The sequence below is a fragment of the Crinia signifera genome, chromosome 5, assembly GCF_055691185.1.
Source record: "Crinia signifera chromosome 5, ASM5569118v1, whole genome shotgun sequence".
Lineage (NCBI taxonomy): Eukaryota > Metazoa > Chordata > Amphibia > Anura > Myobatrachidae > Crinia > Crinia signifera.
The window spans coordinates 280,515,749-280,530,715 of record NC_139221.1 but is presented as its reverse complement, the minus strand read 5'-3'; the positions used below and the strand labels follow the sequence as shown (position 1 = coordinate 280,530,715).

At 43.7% G+C, this 14,967-nt stretch overlaps 1 protein-coding gene across 1 annotated transcript in view; it reads left to right on the top strand.

Moving 5' to 3' along the window:
• The window catches only part of OXSR1 (oxidative stress responsive kinase 1), an 86,259-nt gene extending 72,369 nt beyond the window's left edge, over nucleotides 1–13,890 (top strand). Inside the window, exons 12-18 of the mRNA XM_083189090.1 lie at nucleotides 967–1,002; nucleotides 2,187–2,315; nucleotides 3,381–3,454; nucleotides 5,451–5,503; nucleotides 6,270–6,338; nucleotides 9,207–9,271; nucleotides 13,286–13,890. Of these exons, the coding sequence (XP_083045216.1) occupies nucleotides 967–1,002; nucleotides 2,187–2,315; nucleotides 3,381–3,454; nucleotides 5,451–5,503; nucleotides 6,270–6,338; nucleotides 9,207–9,271; nucleotides 13,286–13,360 (501 nt within the window). The 3' untranslated portion in view covers nucleotides 13,361–13,890. The remainder of the gene's footprint in view (nucleotides 1–966; nucleotides 1,003–2,186; nucleotides 2,316–3,380; nucleotides 3,455–5,450; nucleotides 5,504–6,269; nucleotides 6,339–9,206; nucleotides 9,272–13,285) is intronic.
• The last annotated feature ends 1,077 nt before the right edge of the window (nucleotides 13,891–14,967 follow it).

The following is a 14,967-nucleotide window of genomic DNA, read 5'->3' as shown; positions in this document are numbered from 1 at the left end:
ATCCCCATAGTCTTTCGATATTTTGGGTATGTGCTCCAGTCTCGGGGTCAACAAAATTGTATTTGTGATTGACCCCCTCAAATGATTATATCCAGCACGCTCAAGTTCAGTAGTATTGTAGGCACGCCAGCAATCACTCACAATTGTCGTGCCAGGCTCGATGTGCTGTGTAATTGCGGCCATCAGGGTTGTGGCATCTCGTTGTTCAACAGGCAGCATGAAGCATTCCCCGGCACACTCCTCCACTGCTGTGGGAGAACTCTGCCGACATTTGCTTGACTCTCAAACAGCGACTCATCGATCTCTACGATTCTGCCTGTTCCCCCAATGCGGCGTTGTGGCTGGGACAAGAGGTCCCATTGACGCAATTTTGTCTTCAGTAGCACCTCCAGCTAATTTCAAGGAAAAAATGGGGTGAAATCGGGTCGCATCGTATCGCATGCCTTGGGTAGTGGCATACGATTTCAAAATCGGGCGCCCAGATAATACACAAGTACCCTATATTTTCATAGTTTTTAAACAAACAGTATTTATTTCACATAAAAATGATCACAAGTGCATATATATACAATAGGACAACACCAATACCCCGGTAGGTAGGACAAAAAATTCCTCACCCTAAATGGATGCTGCAGTGGCTATGCTAACAAAAACAAGTCTGGGGTCCGAAGTTATATGCTCGGCACCACCACAGGTGTTTTTGGGGGGGTTGGGTGAAGTCCCGGTTGCTTGTCCGAGTGCTTATGCGTCCAAAGTGCATCTGTCCAATAAGTAATGTTTTTCTCCAATCAATGTATTTCAGAGACATAGTCTCCTTCCTCAGGTCTTCCTCAAGAGGAATGAAATGTGTTGTCTGATGTGTACATCTTATGTCATGCTCATGGGATGATGAATTTTTTTATGTACCATCGCCTGTTCTCTAATATAGAAATACTGCATAACTGAACTTCTCTATGCATTTTACAGTCTCCACGTGTGAAAGAGTCGTTGCAGAACTCTGAGGTGAGTAGCACTATTAGTAGTAGTAGTAACTATGCTGTGCTCAGTACTTCCTGTATGAGGAGGGTGACTGTCTCATACAGTTGCTGTGTAATTCTGTAAGGTGTACAGTGTGTCTTATTCAGTTGGTATGAAATGCTGTAAGCCTGGTGTACGGTGTGTTATATACAGTTAGTATGGAATGCTGTAAGGTGTACAATGTGTCTTATACAGCTATATATAATGTAGCGCTTACTAGAAATCCATCATAAGAAGGTCTTTGAGTAATTTTAGTATATATTTTTAAGAAATCACTATAAAGATCGCTAGTGTGCTGTATAGGGATGCCAATCCCGGGGCATTTTTTCAATCCCGGGATTCGGGATTGAAAAATGCTCAATCCCGGGATTCCCGGGATCCCGGGATTGGCGTTCCTAATAATAAAAAACACCCTGGCCGCCCGAGCGCTGGGTGGGTGGGTGGGTGGTTGTCAGGGACCGGTGGGTGGTTGTCAGGAACCGCTGGGTGGGTGGTTGTTACGGAGCGCTGGGTGCCCTTTAGCGCTGGGTGGGCGGGCGGGTGGCCGGCCGTGAGTGCTGGGTGGGAGGGCGGGTGGCCGGCCGTCAGTGCTGGGTGGGCGGGCGGGTGGCCGTCAGCGCTGGGTGGCCGGGAGCGCTGGGCGGGCGGGCAGCCGTGGATGTGCGGCTGTGCCGTGTGCCCTGCGCAGCGTGACCTCGCAGCGTGACCTCGTCACGCTGCGCACTGCGGGGTATGGGGAAGCCGGGCAGCGTCTGAGTGCTCAGACGCTGCCCGGCATTAAACTGCGCATGCGCAGTTTAATCCCGAAATCCCGGGATTGGAAATTCCAATCCCGGGATTGAAATCCCGGCGTTTTGGGGGCCAAATCCCGGGATCCCGCCGATCCCGATCCCGGGATTGGCCACCCTAGTGCTGTATGCTCTTCTGTGGTTTGAGTCTTGAAGTCATTGCATCTTTATTTATTTGTTTAGGTAGATATATTATTTTATTTAAACAATGTGAAGAATAAAACATTAATTTAAACTCCTTAATGCAGTAAGATGCTGGGAGCGGTATGTGAGGCCTGCTGCTAATATTCCTGTCTTTGTGCATTGTTTTCATGTCTGTATACGGCCTTGTGTTGGAGAAAGTACGCTATATAAATAAAACGTACTTACTTTGTCCTTCAGCTCTTTCCTGCAACAGAGCCAAGTGCCACTTTTCTCCAGACTCCAGCACAGCCCACAGCAAATCTACCTCAACCATCTGGCCAAGTTCCACCTTCCCAAGTGTCTGTCCCGGTCCCAACACAGGGACAGGTAAGTAACAATGGGATTCCCACCTCTGTAGGAGGAAGGACAGACCTTTATGGAAAGTCAGTTATATGCCTATTTGCTACTATTACGTTTTGGTGACTGGAGTTGCCCACTGACATAAAAGTAGACCTGCTTTATATAGAGGTAGAAGCTCTTCCTGGTGATCATATAAATAAAGTGCCCTCTATCAACAGTACTGCTATGAGCTTTATAAGGGGACAGAAAGGGTATAATTAATAATTCAAGGTACTTGTGTAGTTTCACGGCGCCTGATATATCGGATGCAATATCGGCCGATATATCAAATGCGATCTTGGCTGATATATTGATGTAATCCGAAGCGATTTTTGACTTGTTCATAACCCCACTATCCACTCCGCATGGAGCTGATTTTATATAGTGTGGCGAGCGCAGCGAGGCGAGTGGACGTGGATTACTGCGCTCGCCACACTATATAAAATCAACTTCATGCGTAGTGGATAGTGGGGTTATGAACAGGTCAAAAATCGATTCGGATCGCATCCGATATATCGAGCGCCGTAAAACTACACAAGTACCTAATTCAATGTAAAATAAGCCTTGCATGGAAAGAGTTAAGGTGTGTACACACGGCAGATCCTGCCGTGAGACACGAGTCCCGATGCGATCAGATCGCTAGAGGGGCACAATTCACACTACATAGTGCAGATCTGCACTATATAGTCTTGCCTGCCCTCTTTATCTAGCTGCCGATTTGCGCTCACACGGGAGCGCGCATCGGCAGCGCATCGGGCTCGCAAGCCCTAAAAAAGCTTGCGATTTGCATGCGATATGGCTTCCGATGTTCACTATATCGGGAACATCGGAAGCCATATCTTACACTTGTGTTTTTAAGGGGCATACACACGTAGAGATGTGTGCTAAGCTATATTTAGGGTAGGCGATTTCCTGGTGTCCAGGTCTCATATTAAATTTTATGAATTGGTGAGCGATAGATTATTAATATTATATACTAACAATGTACTTATTACATCTGATTTTTTTATGTTGAATCTACAGTAAATAAATGCATGTCTGTTATTTACCCAGGCCACTCCTGCAGCTCCTGTGCCTCCTACTTCAGAAGAAGTGAAAGCTGTTATTAGTTTAGTATTACGATTAAGGTAGGTTTCATTTCCATCTCAGTCAGGTTCATGAGTCCTGCTAGAGACGGATCCCTGTACAATCTGTCACAGGCACATTGTATGCTGGATGTATAGGCGAGAACTGTGTAATATCTTATGGGCCTCATTAAAAATATTTGCACAGTTCATGTTTCATTCAATCCACCAATATTTGGGTGGCATTTTATGGTTGATATACAGTAGTTGACTATTTTTAATAGCTGTGAGCCAATGCATAGTTGTGCTGCAACACCACTCCCTGCCACATCCTGTAGTAATAGAGACAGCTGCGGGTTATACCACAAATTACCAGAATACTGAAATAAAATGAAATGCTATTCACAATAGTAAATCACAGTTGATGTCTGCCTTCCTTGTTAAACCAGAAGTTCTAGCCAGAATTGAAGCTGAAATGTAATCGTTTGTCACATTGAAAAAGACTGGTGCTGGTTGGAGTTGTTACCCTGAAGGCGAGCTATACAGCGGGCAGTGCCGATAGCTCGCCGTCAGAGTATTCAATGGTGTCCCAGCTCACTCGCCGTTTCCACCTCACCTGTTCCCCGAGAGTGTAGAATTCGCCACACAATAAAGCGGCTTGCTGCATTTGCGGCGAACCTCTCTTTTTAAGGGAACCCTCGCCGTCCTTTGATGGCAAGGATTTTGCTGGAACATGGAATACGGCGAGCGGGTTTGATGGCAAGGATGGCTTGTTTTTGGCGATCCTTGGCGAAAACAAGCCATCCTCACCATACAAACAGTCAGTGAATATACCTCAATGCGTGACCTGAGACTTCAGCCATGTTGGCCATGCAGAACATGTGATTTAGTTGTTAGGCGGCTGCGTTTTACAGCTGAGTAATCTGGTCACACGAGGCCCCTATAATGTAATCATGGATGGATGGTAATGATCATATCAAACAAATGTTTCACAATCTGATTTGATTGGTCAAAAAGATTGCTTACTCTATAGGTCACACAAGCTATGATGTCTGGGAAGCCTTGGTAGAAACTGACTGCACTGTAGGAGTGTATTGTATTAGTTGTGGCTAGCTTTGCACCATAAAATAAACCAATTATATATTATGCTTCGGTTCACAGAACAGAGACCCATTCACATATTCATCAATGGTGTATATTTACCCTTCTTTCTGGTGGTATAAATACATGCGAGTTTGTGAATGGGTCAGAGCAGTAATCGGTTTAAAATCCAAAATGGGCGGTTCCTAAATTTTACAGAGACTAAACCATCTGCTTTTTTACTGAACATTACATACATTAGTCATAACATGGGCGTGTCCAATGTTTATGGTAACTAATATACTTAGTTTCAGTACAAATATTGTGCGGCAATCCGGTTATCTTCATTTTTTAAGCCTTTCAGTAATATAATGCATTCCGTGAGCTTGTCACTTATAAGGGACAGCTTATAATTTACAAACCCAACAATCTTGTTTTTCCTTATTATGTCTCTGCACAGAAAATTAAGGTTATCCTAGTTATGTTATACAGTCTGATATTTACCTGCAATAGTTATGGTGTGTACACACTTGTACAATGTGCATGAGATTTTGACTATATAGTCAAAATCTCATCTGGATCTCATGCAGATTGTATGGGTTTTAACCTTTGCGATCCCGTTGCGCCCTTCCGAATCGCAGCCAGAAAGTCTTGGCTGCATAGACTATATAGTGCAGATCTGCACTATATAGTCTAAATTGTATGCAGATAGTCTAAATTGTATACATAGTCTAAATTGTATACATCGTCTAAATTGTACAAGTGTGTACACACCTTTAGTGTGACATTTGTTTTGTGATTGAGGCATTTCATGGTGTGGTATGTGTAATCACCAACACTTGAGCATAAGTGACAGTCAGCAGAAGCTAATGAGAAAACTGCACAATATTGCCACAGTTTTAATCCAAATCTCTTTTTATTTTATTTCACACATTTTATATTGTTGTTCTTTATATATTCTTTTGAATTGTCCCCTCAGAAACACAAAACGAGAACTCAATGATATTCGGTTTGAGTTTACTCCTGGAAGAGGTGAGAGATTAATTCTGAATCTTCCTACAAACAGGAAAAATGTAATTGATGCATGTACAAAGATTGCTCACTGGATCATGCCATACCTTTTCCAATAATTTGGTCGTTGACTGAGTCCTCCTTATGTTTGTTGTTTGAGGATTTGAATATGAATCGTGACCTATTGTGGTGTCACCTGAAAGTTAACAGGAGATGGTGTACGGCTGTTTCCGAAACCATCAGTTTTCTAATAGAAAACAATAATGCTGCATTGCGTTAGGTGGCTCTGTGGCTATAAAACACCTTTGTGCTGCTCTGTATAATTTAGAATTTATAAGTAGAGCTTTTTGGGGGGGGGGGGGGGCGGGCTGATTTGAGATTGTAAAAGCATCACACAAACATTGAAGGACACAAGGACTTCACTATGGATCTTTGTGTGATTGCAGATTAGCACTGATTGCAAATAAGCCTCTTTGTATCAAACCATTGTGCTAAAGCAGTGGTGTCAAACTCATTGCCCTCAAGCTGTTGTGGAACTACACATCCCAGCATGCCCTGCCACAGTTTTAGCAATCCATTATATAAAATGTGTCAGGGCATGCTGGGATGTGTAGTTCCCTAACAGCTGGAGGGCAATGAGTTTGACACCACTGTGCTAAAGGAAAGGGTGAACGTTATGTTACTATTGCCCTGAATGAAGAGCATGTATTCCCAATTTCCCTTTATCACATTTTTAAATATAGGGAACATTCAATAACTGACGGATTATCAATGTCTCTCTTTACAGATACAGCCGATGGTGTGTCACAAGAACTCGTATCAGCTGGCCTTGTAGATGGAAGAGACTTAGTAATAGGTACTGTGCTCGTAATAAAAAAGTGTGTTGCTTATAAATAGGTGTCTGTGAAATAGTCTGTGTGCAAGAGGTGTGGCTATTGGACATTTTTAGTGACTTAAGTGAGTAACAAAATTCCTTTTTTTCCCCGCCCACATCAGTTTTGTTTCTTGTGCAGAACAAGCAGTAAGGGTCTGTTTTGCAAGCATAGGCCTACTCTATCTATAACAGGCTGGTCACTGACAATCAGCTAGGGGCTTTTGAAAACCAATTCTTGTGTCATTTTCAAAATTTTAGGCCACTGCTGCTGTATTTGTATCCATTGAATCTGATTGGTTATCTCTGATGTGTGTCCTGTAGCCAATGGGGGTTCTCCAGGGGAGTGATTACAGAGGCAGTGCACAGAAGGGGTTGGAGTGCAGTATATCTACCTGTTCTCTTTTAGTTCTTTTGTACAGTGTATATAGCACTTACCACCACCACCTCCTCCGTGAGAAGGTTGTACGGAGCCCTGTGCACACTGCGTCAACATTTAGTGTTGGAAATGAGAAGCTCAAATAGATTTTTACACTATTGTTTTATTCAGGAGGATGATGTGGAGAGTAGGTTGTCTGCAAGTACTATTGTTACTCTCTGAGAGTTTCTACTACTGCAATGTTTTACAGCTGCTCTTGTGGATCGTTCTGTTGTGTATTCAGCAAAATAGTTATTGGTTAAAGACTGTGCACCCTGACTATTTTGATCTCCTCTTTTGGAAATATGAGCACCTGTATTGTTACATTTATGTGTAATTCTCCTTACATAGAGATCAAATAACATGCACTAAAACAGGGGTCCTCAAACTATTTTTGCTCTGGGACCCCATCAGACAATAAAAATAATGACAGGACCCCAGCAAGTTACTGCAGCAGGTCATCACATCACATGTGTAGTCAGCAGACAGCACATACATGGCAGCATTGTGGAGGCACAAAATGATGTGACGAGTCTAAAATAACACAGTTCAACAGATTGTTCAGACTCCTTGAAACACTGACTGAGATTAGAAAAGTCATCAGCCTGACGGTCAGCAACATGGGGTCATGACCCCATGCTGAGAAGGTTGGGACTCACTTTGGGGTCAGGACCCACAGTTTGAGAACCACTGCACTAAAATAATGAGCACGGACTTGTCAGACAGCTTTATACATGAATTGGCTGTATAGTGCCTATTATAAAGAATACAGGGGGAATGTGATAGGGTGAGAGAATTAAAACGTGACAGGTTTTGTGCTTATAGCACATGAATATATATTTAATTTTAAAAAATATATATATATATTTTTTTACACAGAGCAGCCAGCAGATATTCATATATTCACTGCACCCGATCATTACATATGCATGATCGGGAGCAGTGAATATACCCGGTCCCCTGCTGGCTCTGGGAGGGGGGCAGCTTGTGCTGCCTGGGTCCCGGGGAGCCCACCTCCCCCCCACATACGTTCTGGGGCAGGCAGGGAGACTTTAATCTCCCTGCCTGCCACCGACACACGGCTCCCTGCCGCGGACGCTCGTCCGCTGCAGGGGTTAAGATTCGCCGCGAGGGGCTACTCGCCCCTCCGACATTGAATACGGAGAGAGCGAGTTGCAGCCAGCCCTCCGGAACACAGCGAGTGTGCAGCGAATCCTAAACAGGATTCGCTGCACACGGCGATATTTCTCATTGAATACTGCCCAAAGTATCTGTACATAAATAGTATAAAATCACTTGTCTGAGATTTTACTGTTTTGTTTGTGCTGTATTGCAGAATTGAAGGTGTATTTTACTATCTGTGTGTAACAGAAATAATAACGCCTCTGTCGTGTGCTCCCTGTACGGTATAGAGTTTTATATTGCTTGGGCAGGACATTGTTCGCCACAGGATTGTATGTGTTTGGTTCCATAACCACCTGAAATATACAGCAGTGCAAAGTGTGCTTCTGTAATTACATATACAAGATGTGTTGTAATAGCATTGCCTTGTACTAAAGGTTGAGTATCCCTTATCCGAATTATTCCGAAAACCATAAATTCCAGAAAGTGAAAAAAAATAATTTGTTTGCTAAAAACTTACTACTGTTACAGCACTACTGAGGATATGATATGTAACAGCACTACTGGGGACATGATCTGTAACTGCCACTACTGAGGATATGATATGTAACTGGCACTACTGAGGATATGATATGTAACAGCACTACTGGGGACATGATATGTAACTGGCACTACTGAGGATATGATATGTAACAGCACTACTGGGGACATGATATGTAACTGGCACTACTGAGGATATGATATGTAACTGGCACTATATAAGTACAAGAAAATGAATGCTTAGTGTTCAAATTCAGTGCCTGAGATAGTACACACAATTTGTTTCATGTTTTGAAACCTTGTTTTTTGAACAAATAAAATATATTCCTGTGTATTTCATGTGTTTATACAACATAAAAGCAAGATACCTCAGGATACATCCTTGAAATATTAAAATATTCTGAAATACGGAATAATCCGTTAACCAAAATTCTCCTGGTCCTGAGCATTTTGGATAAGGGATACTCAACCTGTATATGTACAGTATGATGGTCCTATTTAATTCTTTGAGTGCCAGTGTTGCTGTGAGTTTTGCAAAATATCCGCTAAAAATGCCAGTGTCGTAGTTGAGGAATAAGAATCACTTTAGGTATTGCCGGCAATGATCTGAAGTCAATTAAGTGAAGTTTAAAACCAGTCGCTGTGGGTGACACGCGTATCTTTAGCAGACGTTTTGCACATCTCTCAACATATTGGCACTCAAAGGGTTAAGGAAGACCCATTTGCTTATGTATTCTCTGAGTCACGAAGTCCAACATGTCCTCTGCTCTCAGTTGCAGCAAATTTACAGAAGATTGTGGAAGAGCCGCAGACTAACAGATCAGTCACCTTCAAGTTGGTACGTGAGATGTGAATGTCCTACTCTCTCTGTAGTATCAGTGTCTTGGCATACAGGAAGTCAGACATAATGCCTGTAATGCTGCCTATACACTTGTGAGATATTATATACAATCATTCGATTTCGACCAATTCTGGCTGATAAATTGAATGATTGCATGCATTTTTAAGGGACTTTTCGACGCGATGCGGGGGCGCGCCGTCGAATGTCGTGTCGACAGATATGTGCTGCACATAAGATCTATCGACTCTATCGCTCAAATACAATCCGGGGGTGGGGGGCAGAGGGGACGCATTCAGCGGAGTGGGGTTTGGGAAGAGGGGGCAATAGGCACCGCTGGTGGCGTACCTGCGTCTCGTAGCAGGGGGCAGCGGAGTAGTGTAGTGCTAGCAGTAGCGCTTGCGGGAGCCAGTGGTGGCGGGAGAATTGTTTAAAATACTGGGCTTCCCTGTGATTAGTTGAGAGAGCTCAGCCAATCACAGGACAGCCCAATGTTTTAAACAAACCTTCTACCACCGTTGACTCCCGCCGCCCGCAAGCGCTACTGCTTGCATACACTACTCCGCTGCCCCCTGTCCGTCCTCTTCCAGCACCCGATGTGCCATCGAAAGATGGCATTCGACATCGGGTGCTGACTTTTGCACCCAAAAATGTGATCGGATTCGATGGACATCGTACTTATGCTGCCCATACACTTATGCGCTGGGATTACGCATAAGATGAATTTATTTAAAAAATATATATATGTTATCATGAACTAGTATGCATCCTACAGGTTTTCCTTATTTAGTACTAATATCTATCTATCTATCTCCCCAAAACAATAGTGTAACTAGCGCCCAGTATTGTAGAATTTATTCCATAATTACAAAACAACCAAGAATTCAAATAATTATAAAAACATTTATAAAAATTACATATTTTTGACAGCTCCAGTTGTTTGTAATCAAAGAAGTGGCATACTCAACGCGTTTTGTCTCAATATAAGACTTCATCAGGGGTAAAAGGATAATCTCTGAAACACTGTTTAGGTTATCAGTATATTGGTACTCCTCTATGGTGGTGGATATGACTGAGCTTCAAAGAATAATTATTTTTAATAGCTCCCCCACAACAGAAAAGAAGGCAACTTCCATCTGGGTGGAAAGTGTGCCTACACCTTGTTTATGGTATATAGACGGGAGTAGACTAGGAACCACACCTATGCACTCCTATAGATATGTGATATGCAAAGATATAACCGGCACTCCACGGCACAATAACCAACGACCCTTGGTGCCTTCCAATGGGAGTATGTAGACAGGTATACGGTGTAGGCAGCACTCAATAAGGGAAACGTTTTTCAAAGAGCATAAGAAAAATTGGAGGAATACACTTGCTCCGGTGCCCTCCAACACGAGGGGATGAGGCCTCAGCAATATAGACACAGGCAAATAAGCGGCACTCGGAGACTTGGTAAAGGTTGAAGGTGAGGATATTTAATCCATGTGCTGGGTCGACAACGTTTCGGGTCTCGGGGGCCCTGTCGTCAGGTCAGAAATAGTACAATAGCTGTGCTATTTCTGACCTGACGATGGGGCCCCTGATCCCTGAAACGTTGTCTACCCTGCACATTGATATTGTTGTTATGATTATTATATTCTTTAAATTAACTTACGCACCCTGGCTAAGATATGTATAGATAGAAAATGGATGGTGAAGGAAGGATCCGAGGTGCCCATGTGGTTAGCCCTGTTAAAATTGACCATGGAACACGAGAAATATATACATCTAACTAGACGGACGGAACTAAAGTTCTATAAGATCTGGAAGAGATGGGTGAACCCGTTGGAGGCCAATCAAGGTTGAGATTGTACAGAAATACATGGGAGGAATAGACAGTTAACTGTAATGGACAGGCGATATTTCCAAATAAGGCAGGGGAGACTCTGTATAATAGACAGTAGGCGGGATACTTGTTAACCTAACAGGGAGGGGCTTGGAGGGTTTAAGACTAAGCGAGTTCTATAACATGTATAGTATAAGTTGAAATTGAAGGTGCAATTGTTTTGTTAAAAAGAAGGTGCTGAGCCCTGGCTCCCGTGTTTCTGTAATAGAGTGGACAGTAGGGGATGAACACGTAGAACACAATATGGTACTCTTTACCTAGAACGGCGCCCGCGATTGGAATCGCGGGCGTCGGGGGTAAAAAATCGCGGCCATCGCGGGTACATAAAAAACGGGTGCGACGCGATGCCCGCGATTTTCCCATAGGGATCAATGTTAAAACGTTGATTGACCGCGATTTTACTGTTAAATGCCTCAATGCCCGCGATTTGGCCATAGGAAACAATGTTAAATGGGCCACAGAGCCCTAATAGTGCCCTTGAACTCTGAAATGGCCCCCACAATTGTTAACGCCACCCCACGATCAACGTCAACCCGAAGCGTGGCAAGCGCAGTGAGCCCGCGAGGGGCGGCGGTACGCGTCCTCCGACCTTTTCATGCCCCACTATCCACGTCGGCGTGGAGTTGAGAATAGAATAGTGTGGCGAGCCCGAAGCGTGGCGAGGGGACGCGGATACCTTCACAGGTAAACGCGTCCCTTCGCGGGCTTCACAGGTGTCCGCGTCGCCACGGACACCTGTGAAGCCCGCGAGGGGACGCGTATAACTGTGAAGGTATCCGCGTCTCCTCGCGGGGCTCGCTGCGCTCGCCACGCTTCGGGCTCGGTGGCTCGCTGCGCTCGCCACACTATTCTATTCTCAACTCCACGCCGACGTGGATAGTGGGGCATGAAAAGGTTGGAGGACGCGTACCGCCGCCCCTCGCGGGCTCACTGCGCTCGCCACGCTTCGGGTTGACGTTGATCGTGGGGTGGCGTTATCAATTGTGGGTGCCATTTCAGACTTCACGGTGACTATTTGGGCTCTGTGGCCCATTTAACATTGTTTCCTATGTAAAAATCGCGGGCATTGAGGCATTGAACACTAAAATCGGGTCCAATCTCATTTTTAACATTGGTCCCTATGGGAAATCGCGGCCATCGCATCGCACCCGATTTTTAGTGCATTCGATGGTCGCGATGGGCGCCGTTCTAGAAAAAGAGTACCCACAATATAAGTAAATAAATATTACTTAAAAAAAATAATAATCCACATAAGGAAGATAGTTAGAATATTCAAAAGTATAATCACAAATAAAGATGATTACAAGATGATTACACAATATTAAAAAAGAAGATAAACAGCTCTCAATGCAGAAAATAAGTTCGAATATTCAAAAGTATAATCACAAATAAAGATGATTACAAGATGATTACACAATATTAAAAAAGAAGATAAACAGCTCTCAATGCAGAAAATAAGGTATTACCCTTAGGGTCCTCACAATTAAGATGCTGTCATTGTCTAACCTATACTTTCAAACAAACAAAATAAAAATAGTTTTGTTTGAAAATTGCGTTTTCTGTGTCACAGTACCTGTGAAACAAAAATCCATTTAAATTCCTGCGTCTGGGTGACGTTGTTCTATGCACCAGCAAGAATCAGTAGCAGATGAACCGAAAGGCATGCTACATTAAGGGTAGCGCTGTTTTAGGGCAGAGTTCACATTTAAATGTCTTGATTTTGAAATCTTTAAAGGAGCCCACACACTAGAAAGATCTGCGATCTTAAGATGTGCGCATAAATTAGCCTTGAAATCTTTTTTCCGTTTTGGACAAAAGATTTCAGGTAAGCGCACATCTTTCCCAAGATTTTTCTTAAGATCCCATGTGCGATCCTTTGGATCTTTTTGTTAAATCTTCTGATCTTTCGTGCAGCATGTAAGATCAAAAGATTTAGCAAAAGATCCACGGGAGTGCGCATCTGACCGATATTGGCCGATTTCCGACCGATTATCGGTGAACATCAGATGATATATCGTCTGATTTATGGGAAATCGGGTAATCGGCAAAAAAAATCGTTCTAGTGTTTGGTCACCTTAAGACTAGTGAAATCTAATTATTTTTTTTGTTCTGAATTCTCTCTCCAGGCCTCTGGGGTGGATCCGTCAGACATTCCAGATGATGGAAAGCTCATAGGATTTGCACAGCTCAGTATCAGCTAAGACGTCATTGTATGAGCTGCTTCTTAATGAAACCTACATCTTCATCTTTCTAATGCTTCTCTCTTGGCCTAAAGAACCACTACTGCCAAAGAATCAAACTCTGGCTTGTTTCAGGGCTGTAACAACATGTATTACTTATCTCTTGTCTAACAAATGTCTCTTACTGTAATCAGATCTACACTGAGGCAGTGAGAGCTTTGTAACAGAGACCAAAAGTGTTTTCTGCACATGATTCATTTGGATTTCTCTTTATTTTCATGTAAGATGTGCTAGTTGCCTTCTTTAGTGCTAATGGGGGTCACCAGCTAAACGCGTTGGTGGTCCCTTTGTCACTGTAGAGGTTCAGCTGGCGCTTCTCATACCTGTTTGTTACTGTTGCCTTATTTGAGAATACTACTGAGTATGGATCTATGGGGTTCTACCACTCCTTAACACTCAAGGCAAAGAGAAGTGAATTTTGGGATCTGATTTTTATTGGCTTTAATTTAAAGTGAACAGAAAAGAGTCTAAATAAAAACATAATAATTTGAGTCTGTTCTGTTGTCTTCATTTGGGGAGGTGAGGTCTGTTACAGGAGTCCAGCGTTGCTGGACGCGTCCAAGTGGTCCCATAAAGAAGGGGAGGCACTGGAAGTAAAGAGAAACACCAGTGGGAGCGGCTAAAGGGGGTAATGCGCCAAGAGGCTGTTCTTCCCTGCTTAAGCAGAGACTTGGGGGGATATTTAATCGCCGTCGAGCATCTCCCGTGGGGGAGATGCTCGACGGGCCCTATTCAATGCTGTCTTCCCCGACAGCATTGAACAGGGTTTCCCGGCAGAACAAGCCCGACATCTCTAGCTGTTGGGCTCGTTCTGCCGAGAACAGCCGGGAAGTGACGAGCTGCCGGCTGCAGCTTGTCACTTCCCGGCCGCAACTCGCGGCCACGCCCCCTTCTCGTCCCGCTGCAGGCTCGACATTGAATCCCGCCTGCATGTTCTCGGTCGAGCTGACCGAGAACAGGACTGGGTCACGGCGGGCGAGCAAGCTCGTCTGCCGTGACCCGAAGATTGAATACCCCCCTTGGTCTCTGCTTACTCTGTGTGTTGGTACCCTTATCTGTCGTTTTGTACACTGTTACACAATTCTGTACATTTGCCTGATATTGCGCACTGTGGCTATAGTTATGACTGAAGGGTCTACTGCTACTGCTTTAGGGGAGGTAGCGCCGGCCATGTTTGTTAACTGCAGATTCAGTGAGGTTAAAATAACATGTGAATAGGCCGATAGCACTATTGAATACAGACATCAAAATCTATGCGGAAATTATGGCAAATCGCCTAAGTCAGTACTTGCCACAACTGATTAAAGATGAACAGACTGGATTTGTAAGAAATAGGCACGGAACTGAAAATATTAGGAAAGCAATAAATATAATGGAGCATTTTTCGAAAAAAACAATTGCCACTAATGGTGTTGTCGCTTTACACACAAAAAGCCTTTGACCGGCTCAACTGGGAATATATGGAGGATGTCTTGCGGAAATTTGGAATAGAAGGAAGATTCCTTAAAGCAATTTTAGCTTTATATTCAACTCCAACAGCACATGTATATATCAATGATAAAACTTAT